At 43.8% G+C, this 21,781-nt stretch overlaps 1 protein-coding gene across 1 annotated transcript; it reads right to left on the reverse strand.

Annotated features, from left to right (window-relative positions):
* Positions 1 to 1,285: 1,285 nt before the first annotated feature.
* On the reverse strand, positions 1,286 to 12,416 carry LOC100753133 (deleted in lymphocytic leukemia 7). Its single transcript, XM_027390049.2, has 2 exons — positions 11,994 to 12,416; positions 1,286 to 1,492 (listed from the first exon to the last, which is right to left on the reverse strand). The coding sequence occupies exons 1-2, from the start codon at positions 12,414 to 12,416 to the stop codon at positions 1,286 to 1,288; spliced, it is 630 nt and encodes a 209-aa protein (XP_027245850.1).
* Positions 12,417 to 21,781: the final 9,365 nt, after the last annotated feature.

Genomic DNA, 21,781 nt, shown 5'->3' on the forward strand with positions numbered 1-21,781 from the left:
ACTATCTTCAACTGACAGTTTCTTACAAAGGAAAAGTTGGCTTTCTCCCACGGAGTCTCACCGATATAAACCACACTTAATGGCAGGTCCCATGCTCAGCAGTAGGTGGCCGCACATAACATACTCAATGGTATTTTCGGAGGGTTTTTTGCCTCATATTTCTTTGTTTGGGTTTTTTATCGTATTGGTCTTTTGCTTGTATAATATGGTTTCTGATTTTGTTTTATCTGGGAGGAGATGAGGGAGGGAAATGGGAATATATTGTGTGAAAAAATCTTTTCAACCAAAGAGGCTTTGCTTATTACTAACACTTATTTTAGACAGATACACCTCACCACACAGGCCCAGTTATTAATTTTTTCTAAAGCAAGCCATTCATATCCACTGTGATCTTCCACCTCCTAACCTGGTGCTGTTTCCACCACAGACTTGCACAGCATAGGCAGGAAGGCCCTTTTTAGCTCCAGGAATAGTCATCATTGAACAAAAGAACGCATGTGTAGATAATTGTTACTAAAAATAACAGAGACCACCTTCTGCAATGAGAATGGCTAGAGCGCCCACCCCCTCATTCTTTTTTGCAGCACTTTCTTATTTCCTATTGGAATGTTTAGAAACTGTAAGAGAAGCTAGATGGTTCCACATTGATATTTTAATAGTATGTACTTGTATTTACATAAGCGTGGTACACCCGTAGTTTATCATTTTAAATATACAGATCAGTATATAGTGGTATGAGGCTTAGAAGCAGCTCCTCTGCCCAGTGCTAACTTGCAAATGACTCACAATGACTGACACCTGTAATTCTATAACTAAAGAGCACTGTCATTGCCTATAATGAAGTGCCCAGCAAACAGAATATGTCAGTCACTAAATGTCCCATTCACTCACAATAATGTGAAGAGCCATGGTCCTTCTAATATATACATCTGTATTAAGCCTTATAGCCCACAATAATACAAATATAGGTTCAAATATCATTCAGTCAAAACCAATGCTTAATATGATATATATATTTTCTCCAATTTTCTCCACAAAGAGAACTATATTTCAGTCAGAAAATCAGCAGAAAGTCAACATACTTAAAAAATATGCAGTACAACTTTAAAAATATGTGCACTCGCCATGCTATCATGCTGAAGGCTACAGGCGCTCTTGGTCAGACTTAGATATGAACTATCAAGTGTTTTGGGGAATATAAACACCCATCACTGCTAATTTTTTAGGAAGGTGAAGGATCCAGTTCTCTCAGCAGGGCCAGCAGTAGTCTGGCTGACTCTCACGCTCATACATCTGGGAGATTCTGTAAGATCTGTCTCAAGGAAGCACAGGCAACCACATGGGCGTCCGAAGGGAGATTAGCAAGTGACTGGATCAACTTCTTCACTATCGTCTTCAGACACTGGTGCGCAGCATTCAAGTCTCTGTCGAACTGTTGTCCTTCAATTTGCAGAGCCAGATGACTGCAGATGTTTCTAAACTCAACACTATCCTGCAATGAGCAGCAAAGGGACCAGAAATTAGACTGATGATGTGAACATTTGTTTTGCTTCCCTTGCCTGAGTTCCAGATTTTCCTCAGAGAACTACCCTCTCTATCATTAGCTCTAGGAGGGTGGTTTGACCAGAGCTGACCCAATCCCACCTCCAGGTCCGTGAGCATGCATCACACCTAGTCAAATGAACTCAGCAGAGATGGACAGAGTGACCACACCCAGTCAAGTACAGGTGGTCAGGTACAGGTGACCAACAAATGCCACTGGTCCCACTGCTACTGGACTGGAAGAGGGAAGCTCTCTCTGACCAGGATTGCTTAAGAACATTTTGTAACCTATAGGACAAAGTACTAATGAGGATGTCTCCAAAGCAAAAGGGATAGTACACATGGCCTGCTGGAGCCCTTTGCCTTGTGTGGCCTGTCAGCATTTAGGTCCCTTTCAGCAGCAGATGCTCTGTTCGCTGAACCCCACAGCTTGTTGCGACCTGCCCCAGGGCACTTCCAGCATGCCACTGGCCCTGCTAGCTCAGTCAGTAGAGCATGAGACTCTTAATCTCAGGGCCATGGGTTTGGACCCCATGTTGGGTGCCATATGTAGTGAGAACCCACAAAAGTCTATTCACCAATTTATTAAGGGTTGCAATGAAAAGACAAACTCATGAATACAGAACAAAGCAGATGCTGCTAGTGATTCAGCTGACTTCATTCAGCGGTTCTGCCCAAGGGGGAAGAGCACCAACTGCTCTTGCTCCGGCTCCAACCACACCAAGAGAGAGGGCACATGAACCCTTCCTCAGTTTATCTGTCATGTACTCAGAGAAAGCCACACCCATAGGGCTAGTCACCCCCAAAGTCATTGGCTAAATGGATTAAGTTCCCACAAAAACAAGATTAAAAGTGACTGACTCTAATATCCTTTCTTGACTATATGGATCCAGCTACACTCAAACAGGGAACTCCAGGATTTCTCATCTAGCTGAGTTAACGAACTGTCATTTTTACTGAAGCCAGCTGAAGCTGAGTTTCTGTTACTTATGCCTAAAAGAGCTGTGATAAATACAAAAATAGCCTGTGTTCTTACTGTTCGATATTTACCATGTTCAAGATTTCACTATAGGATTTACAACACAATGGACATGGCCTGCCTGGGCCACACAGTGGGATGCCAATCTCCAAAAACTTAAAAAGCCCAAACTGGTAGTTCATGCAACAAAATAAATCATGCAGCATATACTGTGCAGATTGGATAGGACTAGTTTGAACCAATAGGAATAATCAAACAGACATGTGGAATATTTGTGGAATCTGGTACCAGCATATCATCACAGAACATATATTAACACATCTGGAAGTCTGTGCCATACAACAATCACAACACAAGCAGGGGAAAATCAGTGAGGCAACTTATCTTCCCAAACACACATGACTTTAAAAAGAACTTCTAAATAATGAACTTAGAAAATACTCTATAAAGAACACACACAGAAATATTGTATCAAAATTGTGGAAAGTAGTGCCCAGCAGTGGTGACACACACCTTTAATCCCAGCACTTGGGAGGCAGAGGTAGGTGGACCTCTGTGAGTTTGAGGCTAGCCTGGTCTACAAGACTACACAGAGAAACCCTGTCTCAAAAAACAAACAAACAAAGATTGTGGAAAGTAGAAAGATATGCAAATTTAAATACCTATATGCATAAGTAAAAATATCAGAAAGCTCCTAAGCTAAACCCAATTGTTTGGGGGGAGCATAAAATACCACCACCACCCTCACTCCCTACCAATGGAAAGAAGCCTGAGAGTTAATGGGAAGGTTGTGGGGTGGGTGATTGAAATGAGAATGGCCCCATAGGCTCATATATCTGAATGCTTAGTTGGTAGAAATATTTAGGAAGGATGAGGAGGTATGGCTTTGTTGGAGGTGTGTCACTGAGTGTGGGCTCTGAGGTTTTAATAGGCCACACCATTCCCAGCTAGCTGTCCTTCTCGTTGCCTCATCGTTTTCTCAAAATGTAAGCTCTCAGCTACGCCCCAGCACCATACCTGCCTGCCTGCTGCCATGATCCCTACCGTAATGGTCATGGACTCACCCTCTGAAACTGTAAGCCCCAAATAAACTCTGTCTTTTATAAGTTTCCTTGGTCATGGTGATTCTTCCAAGTCACTAAGAGAATGAGGGGCCAGCGTTTCTTCCTAATTCTGTATAGAAAAGGAAACTATTTTCCTCAAAAGAAAACACCGTCACTTAAGTAAGAAGGATTTGGGTTTCTGCTTATTTTTCAGCATTTCCTGGGAAATAAAACAAGTATAATTTGCTGCAGTGCAGCAGGACCAGTGTGAAAGCCCGGAGCTGAGGCAGGATTGTGTACTGTTGTCCCTGGATGCCAGTATGCACAAACACAGAACTTGGCTTAACTTGCTCTGCAAAGCATCCTCGCCTTCCTACCTTCATGTGTTTCTCATCTCTGCTCAGAAGCTGCCAGGGTCTCACACAATCACCTTTTCACAGTTGATAGGGCAACCTACACTGCAGAATCATATTGTTTGTAGTGAGAAAGTCATTGTGGACTGTTTCCCCTCAAAATCCACCTCAAGGGAAACTGTTCAGCTGCTCTACAGAAGGAATCCAATCTAAGTACAAAGTGGAAGGATCAAGGACGTGCCATGGGAATAGCTGAGACCCATGTGTGCCTGTTCATCCCCAACCAAGATTAAAATGCATTGAAAAATAATCTCAGCTAGGTGGTGGTGGTGCACACTTTTAATCCCAGCACTCAGGAAGTAGAAGTAGTCAGATCTCTGTTAGCTCAAGGCAAGCCTGGTCTTCAGAGGGAGTTCTAGGACAGCCAGAGCTGTTACACAGAGAAACCCTATCTCAAAAAAATAAAAATAAAGAAAGAAAAATAATAAAATAAACTCATGGGCCTGAAACCTGAAGTTGATTTCACATTTACTTATGTAAGGACTCAAATAGGGCAACTTTGGGGAAAATTATAAAATACCCTGAGGGTCTGGGCGAATGGTAGACTTCTGATTAAACTCTGCAAGGTCTCTTTATTTTAGTACAGTCTGTCCTTTTTACCCTTTCTAAAATACAGTAACAGTCAATGAAAACAAATGATTAGGCCTTCCACGTGACTCTTATTCCAGGGGGAGGGAGAACTAAAACAGGTGATTTCTTCTCTTTGTTTCAAGATGGGCTAAGTGCCAACTTTGAATACACCAATCATTGTCTTAAATCAATGCTGCTCCTGCTGGAGAAGACTGGAATCCCAAGACACACGGTCAAGGCTCATTTAATGCTACGAGGCTTTCAGTAGAAACACACAAGATCAATACTGGCCATGATCTCACTCTTAGTGCCTTCCATTCAATGACAAACCATATTCTCCTGTGTCTGTTATATAGGAAATCCCAGACACCACAGAAATGATGCAATATACTACAGCATTTTGAGCACTTTGCCAGAGTTAGAACCACATACCTGAGCAACTGAAAACAGTCTGGGGAACCTCTAAAGCATTCTGTAATTCAGAATCTGCCTATGAAATGTGTCGATGGCTACAGTGGTCCAAACTGAAGGCACCTCTGACTTTTTAAGTGCATTGAGATTCCCCTCCCACATCTTAACGAATCTAGTGGGGTACCAGTTTAACCCTGTTTAACTCAGCTAATAAAGTAGCAAATTTATTTTAAATGTGCATCAAGTTATTTGACTTGACTACACTGGATAAGGTCAAGGAGACATTTCCCTGTCTCTAAAGAGCTGATAATGCCATGAGGAGAATCATCTGCCCAAACACGCAATGAAAATTGAAAAACTCTGTAGTGACAGGAAGAAGCCCTGAGTTGGTGTGTATTTTGACATGGGCATGGCCTGTTGAGGACTGTGAAGGTCTTAGATTCATGGGCAAAGCCATTATCCACAAGGACCAAGCTCAAGATGTGTAGCAGAACACAACCAACAGCTTCACTCTCCATGTATCTCTGTAACTTTTGTTTATTCCCTCACTGCTCCTAACCACGGTTTCTAGACCCAAGCCACATGGGACACGGCAGAGGTTCATGGGAAAACTGCAGAAATTGAATCCTCTTGAAGAACAGACTTTTATACACTTAGAATCAATGCCCAGTCCAGGGTTCCTACAAAACTGGGTGAGTCCTTTCGACTGTGTGCCCCATGCATTACTGTCAAAAATTCATGCAGACACACTAGAGGAAGCCATGCTCATACAATGAAATTACTTCAAGGAGATTACAGTTTCAACTATTTATCATTATTTAAGTGTATTATGATGTGTGTTTGTGCGCACACACACAGACTCACATGTGCACACACTGATGTGCACATACATGCCAGAGTGCATGTGGAGGTTGTGGGGGAGCAACTTTTGGCAGTCCATTCTCTCCTTCCACCACAGGTTTGGGCATTAAAGCCAGATCATAGGGCTTGCATATCAAGGGTTTTTACCCCCTAAGCCAACTCTCCAGTCTAACACGATTTCTAAAACAATGGTTGTTGTTGTTATTATTATTATTATTATTATTATTATTATTACTCTGTCCTGTAATAGGTAAAACAGTAGCCTTCTCCAAAGATAACATACTAATTCCCAGCACCTGTGAATATATCACTAAGCATGGCCATCAGGCCTTCGTGGGTGTCAGGGCCTCCTGCTGAGCAGACAGAGTCCATTCTTTCAAGGGCAAAGCAATAGCCATCAACACTCTGGTTCTGCTCTTTGATAGGTCACCCTCAGACAATCCATTTTACCTATAGAAAATGCATTTTCTCATCTGTAAAATATAATTACTAATAGCTGGCATCGGGGACTATCTGTGTCCAGACACCCCTGCTAATCAGCGGCCTGCCTAGAGGCATTCTCCCTTCCTCAGCTCTGAGCTCTCATTCAGTATGAAGGTCTCTTAGGAACAATGCTGCCCTAGGGCTTTCTTGCATTGGATATTGTGTTTAGTAATAATGCATATGTCTGGAATGTTTGAACAGTATCTTTTTTTAATCTGAAATGAAGTATGGCTTCAAGTTCTTTGCACCTGTAATGCCCATAAAAGGGAGAAGTTCAGCCCTTTGCAGAATCTTACGGAAAATAAACACTCCCTTAGGAACTGAAGGCTTGAAGACAGGAGGCATCTGTGAGCGGGCACCAGCTTCAGGGCTTCCTTTCTCAAAGCAGCATTGATGGGCAATAAATCCAGAAGCACAGTGTGATGTCACAGGCTCTTAAATACAGATGATGCTTGAACAACCTACAAGTGGGTGTAGGTACACGTTCATGTGTGTGTGCAAATGCGTGTGGATGTTATGTGGAGGATAGACATTGATGTCAGGTATCATCCTCAATCAGTGTGTGTGTGTGTGTGTGTGTGTGTGTGTGTGTGTGTGTGTGATGTGTGTGTAGTGTATAAGGTAAGCACTTTACCACTGAAACACCACCTCAAGCCCCAAAGGTGACCTTTTTTACCTGCCATGTCACCCCCAAAGTCACTCAGAGATCTGTATAACTTTGGTTGGCAACATACTGATGTCAGAGTTAAGTTCATTCTTTTCAAAATGGCCACATCCCAAGCTATAGTTCCAATGGCCTCACAAGCATCTGTCTTCCTGTTTCCCCCTGCATCCCTTCCTAACAGTATCTACAGAGAGCAGGAAGGACAGGATGAGAGGCAAATAGGAAGGCAAAGAAAATGGTGAGGAGCCTATGACTCAGAGACAGAGATATACACAGAGGAAGAGGCAGAAACAGAGAAAGAAGAAGAAAAGAAACCTTTGCTGGGGTTCTTGCAGAACTCCCTGCCCTTAAACATCTGCCTAGCCAGCACACCAGCTCCTCTTCTACAATCCAGGGCAGAGCTAACCACAAACATGACCCCAGACCCATTCCTATTCTCCACAGCACATTATCAGTGAAATGGAAACAGTGTTTTCTGCCGTAGAGGACTGTGGACAGCTGGGAACTTCCTCAACCTCACCATAATCTGACTTATAACTCCAAGTTCACAAGGCCCTGAGCCCAAGGCCATGCTTGAATAGATATTTAACTGTGCGTCAATGAAATACAGTGGAGAACACAAGCGTGTACCAATCACCACAAAGAGTCCATCGTCTACAGGAAACTCAGCATCTTTACTTATGGAGGGTCATAGTGAAGCCTCCTCAGGCTTTGGCTTTGGATATAGCACCATTTATAGTGGGACAGACCAGTGGCAAGGACTTTTGTCCAAACAAGACTCAGCTCTCAATGCAATCAAACCCTGTGGAGTTCCTGCCCAGTAGCCAAGCAGAGCTCTGTCTTAGAGCCTTCTGGCCTCTTTCCCCAAAATATCATTTCAGAAAGTTTTCATGTTATATATGATGGGGAAAGTACCACTGTGTATGTTTATCTTATTGATTGTTAAATAAAATACTGTTTGGCCAATGAAACAGCAAGTTAGACGGAACTAGGAGTCAAAGAGGATTCTGGGAAATGTAGTAGAGAAGTTCTGATCCAGGCAGGAAGTGACATAGCAAGGAGACTCATATTTAAGCGAAGGAGAAACAGGAAGGGTCTCTTTTTACCCGTTCGCATCCTCCAGTGGCAGGATGTGAGCCACCGGCAAGGAGGGACGCCAATAAGGCATCCAATAAGTCTTATAAAATATATAGATTTATGATAATTGAGACTGAGCTAACAGATGAGGAATCCTTGTCATTGGCCAACCTAATACAAGTTTCTGTGTATTTATTTGGGCCTAACTCAGGCAGGCAGCTAGCGTAAAGCTCACACATGGCTGTGGGGCTCAGCGGCTTTTGGCGGAAAGATTTATCGTAACATATATACATTATAAACTATTATAAAACTGTAAATAAACTAGCCTTTGGACCACAAAAAGCACAATTTTGTCTCAAGTAACAAGCAGTCTGCTAGCTATGGCCACTGACAACCATGACCTTTTATTTCTTCAGCAGTATCTCAGTGTGGTGTACTCTTGCAATGGCCCTTTGCACCATTACCAGGATATTAATCAGCCATTTGCCCAGGTTTCTAGTTGTATATTAGTTCCCTTAGCCAAAGATGTTACTACATGGCAGACCTGGTGTAAAGAGGCCTTATGTAGGTGCCTAATGCTAAGTCATAAGTCTCTGTCATTCACCTTACCACAGGCAGGCATTATCCTGGGCCATCACAGCGGCAAAGGCAGTACAATGGGATTAGAGAGGGGAGTGTTCACATGACCTATCCCTGTCATTGTTATTAAGTATTTTAGTTTATTTTCAGTTATTGTAGTTAACCTCTTACCTAATTTATAGATTAAACTTAATCATAATGTACCTGTAGGAAACTACAGATTGTATTCATAGGGCTGAGAACCCTTCTCTGTTGAAAGTCTATGTAGAGACAAGTGAAGGATTCACATCAGTAGGACAAGACAGAACCGATGGGAGGGAAACGTTGATTTGTTTGAGGTGGTAAGAAAGATGGGTGGAAGAACTGGGGGAATGGCTCAGTAAGCATGAGAACCCAAGTTCAAATCCTCAGCACCCGTATTAAGACAAACAAACAAAACACCAGGTGAGGAGTAACCCCTTTGTAAGGCCAGGGCCACCAAGGAAGCAGGGACAAGATGATCCCTGAGGCTTACTAGTCAGCCTATCTGGTCAAACTTGTGAGATTCCAGTTCAGTGAGAGACCCTGCCTCCGAAAAAGGTAGAGAGTAACCATGGGAGATATCTGACATTGATCTGTGGTCTCCACATCTATGTGTATGTACACAGCATGAACACACACACACAACACTCACACACATACCTCTCTCTCTCTCTCTCTCTCTCTCTCTCTCTCTCTCTCTCACACACACACACACACACACACACACACACACACACACACACACAATAGTTTAGAGGGAAAGAAAGATATCTGGGTCCATTGGCCTCAATTATCCAGAAGATAAATGAGATCTAGATGAAGACACCTGGAAAGGAATAGAGTATGCTAAGGATCTTACATGACCATTAGAAATATCTAAAGGATTACCAAGTATGAGTGGCCACCGTACTGAACAAAACACCACAATCTTGATGCCAGTGGCATTAGGGTTCTTGTTCCTGATTCACACTGAAACCCAGCCTTCTGGGGCTGATATCTCTAGTATTCTAGGGCTACAGAATGCCATGTAGGCCTTTCCCCGTCTGGCCCAAAGTGTCCAGAATCACTTTTGCCCTTCTTCTAAATTGAACTCCTTGCAGTTGACAACCACATCAGTGCTTGTGGTTTGAATCACACAGTCTCCCTGCCCCTCAATGTGGAAAGCAGTCATTTAAAAAAGAGAAAAAGAAGTTGCTTTCCCCAAGAAGCCTCCATAGATTACCTTCGGCAAGACAGATCATTCAGCATCTCCAGCTGCCAGCCTGTCTTCGTCCTGTGCATCTGACATCACACTGTTACAGCTTGAATATGAAAAATACCCTCGGGTCCTGTTTTTAGTGTTCACCAGTGAATGAGTACTGAGGTTAGGGCTGCACAGCTTTTAGAGGGTGGGGCCTATATGGTGGAGGTAGACTTCTGAAGACTAAAGACCAGCCCTAGCCCTCACCTACCCAACTCCTTCCCTGCTTCCAAGTCCTTGTGATGTCTGACACCAAGAAGCTGTTCCACCATGCCTTCCCTCAGAGAATGGACCAAAATCTCTTTGCAACGGTAAGCCAAAAACAAATCTGTCACTGGGGAAATAACTCAGTGGGTGAGTTATTGCCTGGCATACTTGGGGTCCTGGGTTAACTCCCCAGTGTCATCAAAGAATAAAAGAGGTGAATGAAGCCTTGGCCAAAACAACCTATCCTCCTTTAAGTTATTTCCATCAGCCTTTTGGTCATAGTGAGCCCAAAACAATTAGTACACACATGTATTTCTAACATATTTCTAATATTATTACAAGGCACTTATTTCATCAGTTCTGAGATACACATTCTTTTGTATCTTAAACTCAATGAGATTAGTATGTAATTCACAACTAAATATATGTCATACATTAGCAGAATTTAAATTTTTTCTTGGTGGGGGGAGGAAGAGAGAAAGATACCCCTGCATCAGACATTGCTTGGTGATGTTTGATTTGAATTTTTTTACAGCCTATGATTCAACTTAATTTAGTTTATTGCAAACTTTTGGCTAATAGAGTAAGAATAGCATCAACCCTTAAGGAATGAACCAAGCTCTCCTCAACACCCCATCTCCTCTGGACTCCCAAGTGGATGGACAAGATGATGCTCCTGGCCACAACTTGAGAGCCAGCAGGTTCCAAAAAGTTGTGACCTATATCCTGGTTTGTTTTCTATTCCTGTGATAAACATGATGACCAAAAGTAACCTGAGAAGGAAAGGATTTATTTCAGCTTACAGTTTAGAGCCCTTCATGCAGGAGTCAGGGCAGGGACTTGAGAAGGAATTGAATCAGAGGGCATGGAAGAACTATGGTTACTAGCTTGCTCCCTATGACTTGTTCGGCTAGCTTTCTTGTACAGCCCAGGACCAGTGAGTTGTTGTCTCTCCACTCCCCTTTCACATCAATCATTAGTTCAGAGATGCCCCCACAGACTTGCCTACATTCAATCTGATGTAGGCATTTTCTCAATTGAGGTTCCCTCTTCTCTGATGACCCTAGCTCATGTCAAGTCAATACAATTAACAAAGCACAATTAGGTTAGTTGATAGCAGGGCCAGGACTGGACCCCAAAACCCTGGACCCCAGCCTACCTCAGCTGTCTTTCCAGGTCTGCCCTTACATATCAGCTGACTCAGCAGGAGTCCCTGTTACTATTAGCAAGCCTGTCAACATCTGGGACCACCTGCCTTCAGCCCACTTTATGAGGATTTAGGCTCTCTGTCAGGTCTCTGCACTCTGTGAGGAACTGGATTTATGCAAAATAGTTGTGAATCACGAGTGTGAAGGAACTTTAAATAAACGTGGATGATGCCATCATAATATATGCAGCTGGGGACTTAAAGTGTTCTTAAGTCTTTGAAAAGCTTGGAGGAGGAGGGAGGGGCAGCTGACTTCCACAGTTTTAAAAACAATGACTTATGTGACAGGTAGGTCTTGACAAGTTGACAAGGCTTCTTCCTCCTCAACGCCCCCCCCCCCAGCACACACACACACACACACACACACACACACATATATCCCGGTCCAGATCTAGTTCCAGGGGGACCCCAGGTGGTTGGTTCTCAGCTCACACTCACACACACACACACACACACACACACACACACACACACACACACACACACACACACATATATCCCGGTTCAGATCTAGTTCCAGGGGGACCCCAGGTGGTTGGTTCTCAAGCTCTCTGTCACACAAGCCAGTCCTCAGCGCTTGTCTCCTTTTGCCCTCTTCCCCGCCCACAGAAGGTTGACCACACCCTGCTTGAACCTCCGTGTCCCATTCACTCCATCCAGACGCTGCAGGCCAAGGGGACCGCAGGACAAACTCACCTTCAGATGGATGGGGAAGGGCCGCTCCTGCTGGAGAGGCCCAAGCAGAGTCTGCTCTACGCTGACCAGCTCCGAGGTCGAGTCCACCACGCGGGCCAGCGCGCTGCGCATCGCCATCCGCGCCAGGGTGCAGGGTCCGCGGTCCCGGGGGAAGGGCAGCAGCTCGGCGCCCCCCTCTGCGCCCCGCAGCCCGCCAGCCTCGGGGGAGCTCCGCACTCCCGCGACCCCACGTCCCAGCCCCCTCCGGGTCCGCATCTGGCCTGAGCGACGAGCCTGGGCGGCGGGCACGTGGTCCGAGCCGCGCGGGCTTCCGGGGGCGCTAGGACCGTCGCCCCAGCCCCACTCCTGCTGCAGCAGCTGCAGGGTCTGCAGAGCCACCATTTGGTGGCTGATGGACGCCACTAAGGGCGCAGGGCTGGCCATGGCCGGCTGGCAGCTGGGCGCTGACGAGCAGGTGGAGCACAGGAGAGGGAGCCTGGCGGCGTTCAGGGTCTCGGGGTCACATTTTTCTAACTCACCCGGCCTCCACGTTCCTCAGCGTGTGTGGCCTGCCCAGCCCCCGGCCCGCAGGTGGTGACCCTAGCTTGCCCTTACATTCAATTCCAGGCAAAATGGGCTCGAAATGACCCAAAACTGCCTGAAGCCTGCCCCGAGAGCGCTTGAACACCAGCCAGATGCTGAGCACTGGTTCTTCCGCCTCTCAGGGCTTTGGTGGGGAAACAGGCGGCTTTGTGCGGATGTATCTATCCCCAGATACCCCGCCCCCTTCTTCCCTGAAGGACTCCAGCCAGGGACCACTTAAGATAGGGAAGGCTCCAGGTATGGGGTGTCACCAGGAACCAAAGTGCTCAGAGCTCCAGCCAAACTCAAAGAACATTGGTGGATTCTCCCCCGTTTCCTGGGGACATTTTCAAAAACTCCTTGAAATAGTCTTCAGGCCTTCCAGATCCCCAAACAAAATATGTGGACAATGAATCTTAAAGTTCAGCCTTTATTGTTTGGTTCCCTGTAGGTACTGAAATCCCAGATGTAGAATAGCATCGAGGAAGAGTTGGCACGGCTTGCTCCTGAAGCCCAAACCTGGCACTGCCCAAATGAGGAGCTTGACTGTTTTGTGTGGAAGGACTCAGGCAGCAAGGTCAAAGGTCAATCCTCTATGGAGCACGAACCTCTGGACGGCTGTATAAATACCCATTTTTAATCACACCGAACATGACTGTCTCCTTTAAGAAATATTAGAGGACTGGTAATTTTAATCTTTTTAGACTGGCAGTCATCGGTAGGTTTTGTTTTGTTTCGGGTGTGTGTGTGGGGGGGGGGTCTTTGTTGTTGTTTTTAAAGGCGGTTGGAGGGAATAGCTATGAGAACTATCCCAGAGAGCATCTTTTTTCTCTGCTTTCTTCTTGTAAGGTGAATCCAATGATCCAGCCCTCAGAGGCAGGGCACAGACGTGGAGTAAAGACTCATGGGCAAATAGAGGTCCAGGCAGACAGAGGCTGTGTACCCGTGGAGTCAGTTCTGGAAGCTCTAGATGGAAGTGCCCTTGCTACAGTGCAGTCAGCACAGAAGAGTGAGCAGTAGAAGATAATGGGGCCCTTTAAGGCTGCATCGACTCCAGGGAAGTTGACCCTGTGCAATCCTTCCCACCCTCCCACAAAGGTTCTTGGAATTCTGTTTCCTTCCCTCTGAAAATCAATCTGAGTAAATACAGGTTTCTTTGTTTTTGTTTAAAGCAAAAGCAAGCATGTTCACATTAATTATCTCTGGGTAAAAATGCTAGTCTGTGCAGCCCCAGAGGAAACAACTTTGGAGAGAGGCATTTTAATATTGATTAGTTTATCTTGCCATAACGTTACTTAAGTTCATACACAGAAATACAGAAAATTTTCCAAAACGTGTATTTATCTTTCAAATCTTCAGATGTTGAAACACATTCGGCAAAGATGAAACAGGAATAGCATAAACCACCCTGTTTTCCCAGAGTGTATCAGGTCTCCAGGATTTTATGAACTAAGCCCTCTGGTCTTGAATGGCTGACTATAAAACCCTCCTGACCAATGACATTCCAGTCAACAGAACAGGAACCCCTAGACAAAGCAGGACCTGAACCCTCCTCTTCTACATACCACACTGATTCTGAGAGCCGTGACACAGCTCAACTTCAGGAAGTACATGAGATGAGGGCCTGAAAACCACAGGGCCCGAGGGGTGATAGCTACTGAAAGATGGTCTGGTGGCTCTTCCAGCAAAGTTCTCCGTCTATCCAGCCATGGGTCACATTTGTGTTTGGTGGGATCTCCAAACCGAAAGGCTTCATGGGATGTTGACATGAACTAACAGTGTTAGCAGATCTGTCCTTGGTCTAAAGCGTCTGCAAGAGTTGAGTTTTCTGGGCCATCAGACCAAGTGCACATTCACAACCATTGTGTACCCAGTCTGAAACTTTGGAAGAAGGGCTCATGAAAAAGCACAAAACTTGGCACATCCAGTAATTTTGCTTCATTATCTATTTGAGTATCTTATGGAACCTATATTCTCATTGCTCAGTGGATACTCCTCATCTCCCATGTTCAGTCCATGGGCTTGATAAGGAAAAACTGATGCAAGCAGTAGAAGAAAGAGGTTTGGATCATCCAGGTTGCAGCCAATCACACACCGCCTTCCCATGCTGAATGGCCAGGAACCATCTGGAATGCTTTCAGTTGAATCCAGATACAGTGTGTAAGATAAAACAGTAGAGCTTCACAATCTAGACCAGGAAATCACACAGCCACTGCAAAGAACACCTCCTCTTTTAATAAGGAAGTATAACAAAAAAGAATTTAATCAACAGAAATTTATGGTCCCACATAAGATGTCTGAAGGTGGCTCTCACATTGCTCGATACTGGAGTTTTGAAGTGTCATCAAAGCCCTTGGTTCCTTCCATCATTTGAGAGATGATCCTTAGTTCATCAGCTTTGTATTTTGTGCTTGGTCCTTGTGTTACTTCCCCTCTAGCCACTAAATAGTAGCAATGGCTACTAGCCTTGCCTCTAGACAATAATCTCTAAGCCAAGAGGCTATCTCTGCTTCAGTAACCCTTGTCAAGTGCAGGGAGATGCTTCATAAAAAGCTGCAGCTGTCTTCCTCTACATCCTGCTGAAATTGTAGACCGTATTTGTGTCAAGGCAATCATAGTGGAGAGGAAAGGGGCCAAAATGAACCAAAATTCAGTCCTGAAGCATATATTCGCAAGGTGGATGGAGAATACTGAATAGGAATCAGGGTTTTGTTACTAAGCAACAGCAGTGGCAACCAAACACCAGGAATCATTTACGGTAGCCCTGGGAAAGGACACATCTGATCTCCAGGCTCTCTCCTATTTCCAGATTCACAGGAAGCAAAGTGTTACAAAATTAACTAACCCTTCCACTACAAATGGCTGACTATCACATCCCTTGTACAAGAGAACCGAGGAGCCTCTGCAGCCAGCCTGTGAGTTTGAGGGGACAGCCTACCTATGAATAACTCAACACCAAAGAGAAAAGGCAAAACATCTGGAGAGAAAATCAGGAGTCCTTGTAGTAGTACCATTTGAAACCTGCACAGAACTGCTCATGAAGACAGCCCTACCCCTGAGCTGTTTGCTTACAGAAGACAATAGAGTATCTTTTATTGTTTGACCCATTTGGGGTTTAATTTATTTGAACAGGAGGAATCATAATGTAAACAAACAACATAATATATCAGGTCAATTTGACCTTGTGACCCAGCACACCTTTAACTAAACACTGCTGAGACTGTCCAATCAACTACTTCCACAATACTTCTGCCATCCCCTCACCTTTGCAGATTAAAACTCTCAGAGCAACTTCTATCTTCCCCATAACCCACAAGAACTTTTTAACTGTTCAGTGTAACAAGAGGTTCTTTTGTCCAGCCAGGTCCTGCTGCCCTTCTCAGCCCCAAATAAACACACAGACACTATATTAAGTATAAAATTGTAGGCCGGTGGCTTGAACTTCTTATTGGCTAGCTCTGTCTTAATTATTAACCCATTTCTATTAATCTAAATATTTCCACGTGGTCTTGGCTTACCGGAGATCACCCTGTGCATCTTCTCTTCCGGGGCTCTACATGACAATTCTTGCCTACCTTCCCCAGAATTCTCTTGTCTCCTAGACCCACCTATCTTCCTGCCTCATTGGCCACAGTGTTTTATTCATCAACCAATAAGAGGCACATATATACAGAAAGACAACCCCCATCACTTATGGATGAGAGTTGAGAATAAAAAGGGATAAAAACTCAATGAGTGAGAAACAATGCTCCCCCCTGTCAGTGGACAAAGAAGAGTATTACTGCATGGATAGGAGTTCCAGCACTTCTTTTAGTTCTAAGGGTCACAGACTCCTTTCCCACATGAGCCAAAGATGCCAATGCTCCTTCAGTATGTTTGAAAAGATGGGCTCAGAAAGAATAGAAGGAAACAGGTATACAGAGTCACCCTCCAAGGACTCAGCAGAGCCTAGACATGTTTGAGCCCTGCTTCTTATACTCTTTGGCAGTTTTATCCAAAAGGGATTCAAGAAAATTCCAAAATGGAGCCAATCTTTAACTTTCAATGCACCCTGGGGAAGTTCACAAAGGGAGGCAAAACAAAACATGTCCAAAGAGGCCAAAGTGTTGTTCTTGTTGAATAAAAACCGCAGAGGAGGACCATATCACCACATCGTAGAAGTAGATGCTGAAGAGACACGCCAAGATATAAAAAGTTATGGTAGACTAGGAACAATAAAACAAGGAAAAGGTGCAGGCAGAAAAAGACAAAGCAAGCAAGATCGGGTTCCCTTTCTAAATGTGTAACTGTAGTGTTTGAATACTTCAAATTGTAAAAGTGCACAAGCAGATCTAACTGCAGCCTAAACATTTGATTTCCAGAGAAAACAAAAAAGAAAGAAAGGAAGGAAGGAAGGAAGGAAGGAAGGAAGGAAGGAAGGAAGGAAGAGGGAGTTGCAATCCAGCCACAAAACTGCTAAATTGCCAAGAACAATCTTTACACAGGGCAATGTGCTTTCAGAGCATCATGTATACACTGCCTTCTCAAATACTATTAGGCTGATGACTTGCTGACTCTGAGTAAAGAAAAAGGCAAAAGTGGGTGCGGAAAGCAACATAATTTGATATAAAGTGTCTCCCTAAAGGCTCATGTATCAAAGGCTTGGTCCCCAGCTGGTGGAGCCAATCATTAAGCAGGCTTTAGATTGAGAGGGCTCTGACCTAATTAGAGATTCATTGACCAGTTCATAATGACGTATTGGAAGATGGAGGATCCTGTTGAAAATGAAGATGAAGTCACTGAGGGCACATTCTAGGGGCTAATAGCAAGTCCCTGACCCCTGTCTCTGCCTTAAGCCCCTACTCTCTGCTTCCTATCCACTCTGAGCTAAACAGCTTTGCTTTACCACTTGTACTATGATGTTTGACCTCATCACAGGCCCCAGATATGGCTGTGTACTTTGTCATAACAAAACAGAGAGGGAAAAAGAAAACTTGGAGATGATGGGTACCACTTGGGCCTCCTGATAAAATCAGATATGATTTGCCCTGCAGTGCTTTGCCTTTTCAACACAAAATGCAATTCTTTCCAGATATAGAAATGATTTTAGTTGGTTCACTTTGTTTAATTAATCAAATTCTAGATTTCTGGAGGAAACGTACTTTTATTTAGCCCATGATGGCCTTGAACTCATTATCCTTTTGCCTCAACTGCTGAGTGCTTGGATTGCAGGCGCCACCACCACACTCACCATATTTTATCCTAGGAAGAATTTTTGATATTGGAAGAAAAAAGAAGCAAGTTTCAGGAATATATGTAACTGTTTTGAGTTTTTGCAACTTCACAGATGAGGGTGGTTTTAATAATAAGAGTTTTGTGCCACCTCCTCATTATGCCAACAGAGCAGGCTGGCCAATGTCACCCACAGAGAATATCTTTTTCCTTAGAGGGAAAAATAAAGGGCTACTGTATATCCTAAATTATTTTGACTATCTCTATAGATACAGCTTATGTGTTGAAATGGATAAATTTAAAGACAAAAAATGGGCAAAGGGTCTGTCATAGCTAGCCATATATGCTACAACCCTAAAGCCTAAAGGTAGAAGCAAGGTTGAGAGAGTGTGGCCAACCTAGGCTATACGTCTATAATTTACATCAAAAGGAAATGGGGGAGGGGAATTGATGACTTCGTCAACTGAATTCTAGGGCCCTCTAAACTTAGTGAAAACAAAATCTCACCACCTTGTCAGTTTAAGATGGCCGTGTATTTCATAATCTTGGAAGTTCCATTTGAGTGCAATAGAAAAAACTGGGCTGGGCAAATGGTGGCTCATCCCAATAATCCCAGAACTCAGGAATCAGGGGCAGGTGGATCTCTGAGTTTGAGAACAACTTAGCTTACATAACAAGTTTCATACTAGTCAGGGCTACATAGGAAGACCCTATTTATTAAAAGAGGGGAAGAGGAGAAATGAAAGAAAAACACTTGATATTTGTTGACCTATGATACACACACGCACACACACACTCTCACACACATACATCATACATACTCTTGGTCCCTGGTGGCTTTTCTTCAAACTTTATGGATGAACAGACACTTGGGTCGATTTTATTGACTGTGTACTCCTCCTGTGTGTCTCCAAGGCTTCTATTCCTGTTGTTATAATGAATAAGAAGGGATGGGTTGGGGCACATAACTCTTTAGTTTGGCTTATGCCATGCTCTGTAGACATAAATCCATTAAGTCAAAATTTCATACTAGAAGATTCCATAGACTCTCCCAAGCCCTCTATTGACTCTCTATTCAAGCCCTGAAGATGGAATTTCTGTTCTGCCTGGTCCAACAGCCTTTTAGTCCAAAATAAAAACACAGAGGCTTCTATTAATTATAATATGTTTGGCAAATGGCTTAGGCTTCTTACTGGCTAGCTTTCTCTTAATTATTAACCCATAACTATTAATCTATGTATTTCCACATGGCCTTATGTTACCGGAGAATGCAGCATCCTATCTTTCCAGTAGCTACATGGTGTCTCTCTGGCGACTGCTTCCCTGACCTTTTCTCTTCCCAGAATTCTCCTAGTCCGATAGCCCCCCTATACTTCTTGCTTGGCTACTGCCAATCAGCATTCATTCATCAACCATTAGGAGAAACATCTATTCACAGCATACAGAAGGACCTCCCCCATCAGAGCAGTACTTGAAGGGGATGAGAATAGGGCTGGCCTGAACAACTGGCAGAGCCTTCCCACCTCCCCTCTTTGTACAGGTAAACAAGGGAAGTCATCAGATCTATTTATGCCATTTGTTTAGTCATTTCAATTACATTTGCTACAAAGTATTGTTGTTGAAACAAGGAGTTGAAATTGTTATCTCCAAAGTTACTCTTTTCCTTGACAGAAAAAAAAATCAACCCACATTCTTAAACTTACATTGCTATACATCTTAGCATAAAGAACATGTCTTTTTTAAACTGTTTCCATACTGCTCACCACTTAGAAATGGAGTCTTAGAGATGCTAATTTGGTCACAAAGTTTAAACCAAACCATCTAAGGAAATGATCAAATGCAATTAGGATGAACATGAAGAATGGCTCTAACATAACGAAAGGTGCTGGAATCTTGTTGTCTGTGGATGTCCTGGGAACTAGAAGGGCACTCTTTGGTTGCATCTATGAGGGCTTTTCCATGGATAACTAAGTAAGGGAGCAAGACCCGACTGTGGGCTGGGGACCTAGGTAGAATAAAAGAGGAGAAACAGTGCAGATACTCATTGGCTAGCTCTACACTCCCAAACTCTGCTTGCCATGGTGAACTGCTCTGTTCCGCTACTCGCTCTCCCACCATGAAGGGTGGAAACACCTGAAGTCACCTCTCCTCCTTTCAGTGGTTTTGCTTAGGTATTTTGTCACAGCAAGGAAAAATTTACACATATAGTACAAACTCAGAGATTTAAGTGTATGATTTACACTTGCAGTGATGTTTGCATGTATGAACTGACATAAAATGAACAAATATTTTGATAGAGATGCACATGTGTATGATGGTATTTCAACTAATGAAAACTAGTCACATATGATTATTATTACCTTAGTTTTTTTCTCACAGTTCTGGAGAAAAGGGAGCCCAAGACTAAGGTGGGAAATGGTGTCTGGTGAGAGATCATCTTTCTGTTTCCACGGCGGTACCTTATCGCTCCATCTTTCAGGTTTCCCCATCTTTCAAGAGCATGAATGTTATCCCTTCATTTGATAGAAGGGGGAGAGCAGAAAGGAATGAACTTTCCATTAAACTTCAAAAAAATTGGATTTATTTATTTTATTTTATATGCCTGAGTGATTTGTCTGTGTGTAAGTATGTGTGTCACATGTGTGACAGGTGCCTTCAGAGATCAGAAGAGGATCTTGGAGTCCCTGGAGCTGGAGCTATAGATGGTTATGAGATACCAAGTAGGTGCTGGGAATCTTGATCCTGGATCCTCTGCAAGACTACTGAGTTCTCTTAACTACAGAATCATCCCTCCACCCCATCAATTTCTTTTAGATGCACACCTTTCACTGGCCCTCTTGACTCACTGTCCCAAGACCACACCTCCCAGTACTCTATGGTTCCACTTCAACATGAATTTTGGAGAGAGCGAAACCATTCAAAACTCAGCAGCTATCACTGGGATTAAATATAAAACTAGAAGTGTCTTCACTTCCTATGTGAGAATAAATAACAGATGGATTAGGAGCTAAATGTAAACTGTCAAGACGGTGTCAGAAGCAAACAGTAGTGAGTACATTTGCAGGCATCAAGTAGGGAAGCGTTTCTGTTGAAAGAGAGGACACTACACCAAGAAAACTGGGTGGATTCCATTATATACAATATTTAAATATGCGATGATGAATGGCAGCTTAACATTAAAAAGACACGGGACGGGGCCTGGAGAAATGGGTCAGCAGTTAGGAACTCTTGTGGAGGGACCCCATTTCAGCTCCGAGCACCCAGTTTCAGATCCCCTAAAACTCCAACTTAGGAATTTAATGCCCTCTTCTGGCCTCCATGGACACCCTCACACATGTGACACAAAATCTCTCTCCGTCACACCTCCCCACCTCTCTGTCTCTGTCTCTATCTGTCTCTCTCTGTTTCTCTCTGTGTCTCTCTGTCTCTTACACACACACACACACACACACACAGAGAGAGAGAGAGAGACAGAGACAGAGACAGAGACAGAGACAGAGAGCATGAGCGCTTGGGTCTATCACACATTCCCCTCTGTGATGTCCCTCGCCACAGACCCACAAACAAGGTCAATCAAACATGAACTAAAATTTTTGAAGCCACAAGTCAAAATACCTCCTGCTCTCTGTTTGCCTTAGGTATTTTGTCACAGCCACAACAGCCTCTAGCACTAACATACTCTACCACACTATGATTTCCTCATAGTGAGAAAATACTGCCCAACAGATTCGGTTGTCCTAATAACATTTCTCCAGAGATTCTCATCCTGTACCTTTAAGACCCAGGAGCTAAGTCTCCATCATACACTGCATTTTTGACTGCCATGTGCTTCCAGGGAGCCTTAAGCTCAAATTGTTCCGTGGCCTTTCTTTGCTTTTCATGGTATCAATGGTTTCTAGGACTACAGGTAAGCTTTTGCTGTGAGGTTTCTGTCTTTTTGTATTGCATTGGTTCATATATCCATTATACAAACTCAAATAAAATCTCCCTCATGATTAAAATCCTGCCATTTGTGG

Source organism: Cricetulus griseus (assembly GCF_003668045.3).
Source record: "Cricetulus griseus strain 17A/GY chromosome 1 unlocalized genomic scaffold, alternate assembly CriGri-PICRH-1.0 chr1_1, whole genome shotgun sequence".
Classification (NCBI taxonomy): Eukaryota; Metazoa; Chordata; class Mammalia; order Rodentia; family Cricetidae; genus Cricetulus; species Cricetulus griseus.

What these genes read in the sequence shown, in the direction of transcription:
- LOC100753133 (XM_027390049.2), bottom strand. Translation starts at nt 12,416, where the DNA reads ATGGCCAGCCCTGCGCCCTTAGTGGCGTCCATCAGCCACCAAATGGTG. An exon ending in CCTTCCCCATCCATCTGAAG is followed by an intron (nt 1,493 to 11,993) that starts GTGAGTTTGTCC and finishes TGCTCATTGCAG; the next exon opens with GATAGTGTTGAGTTTAGAAA.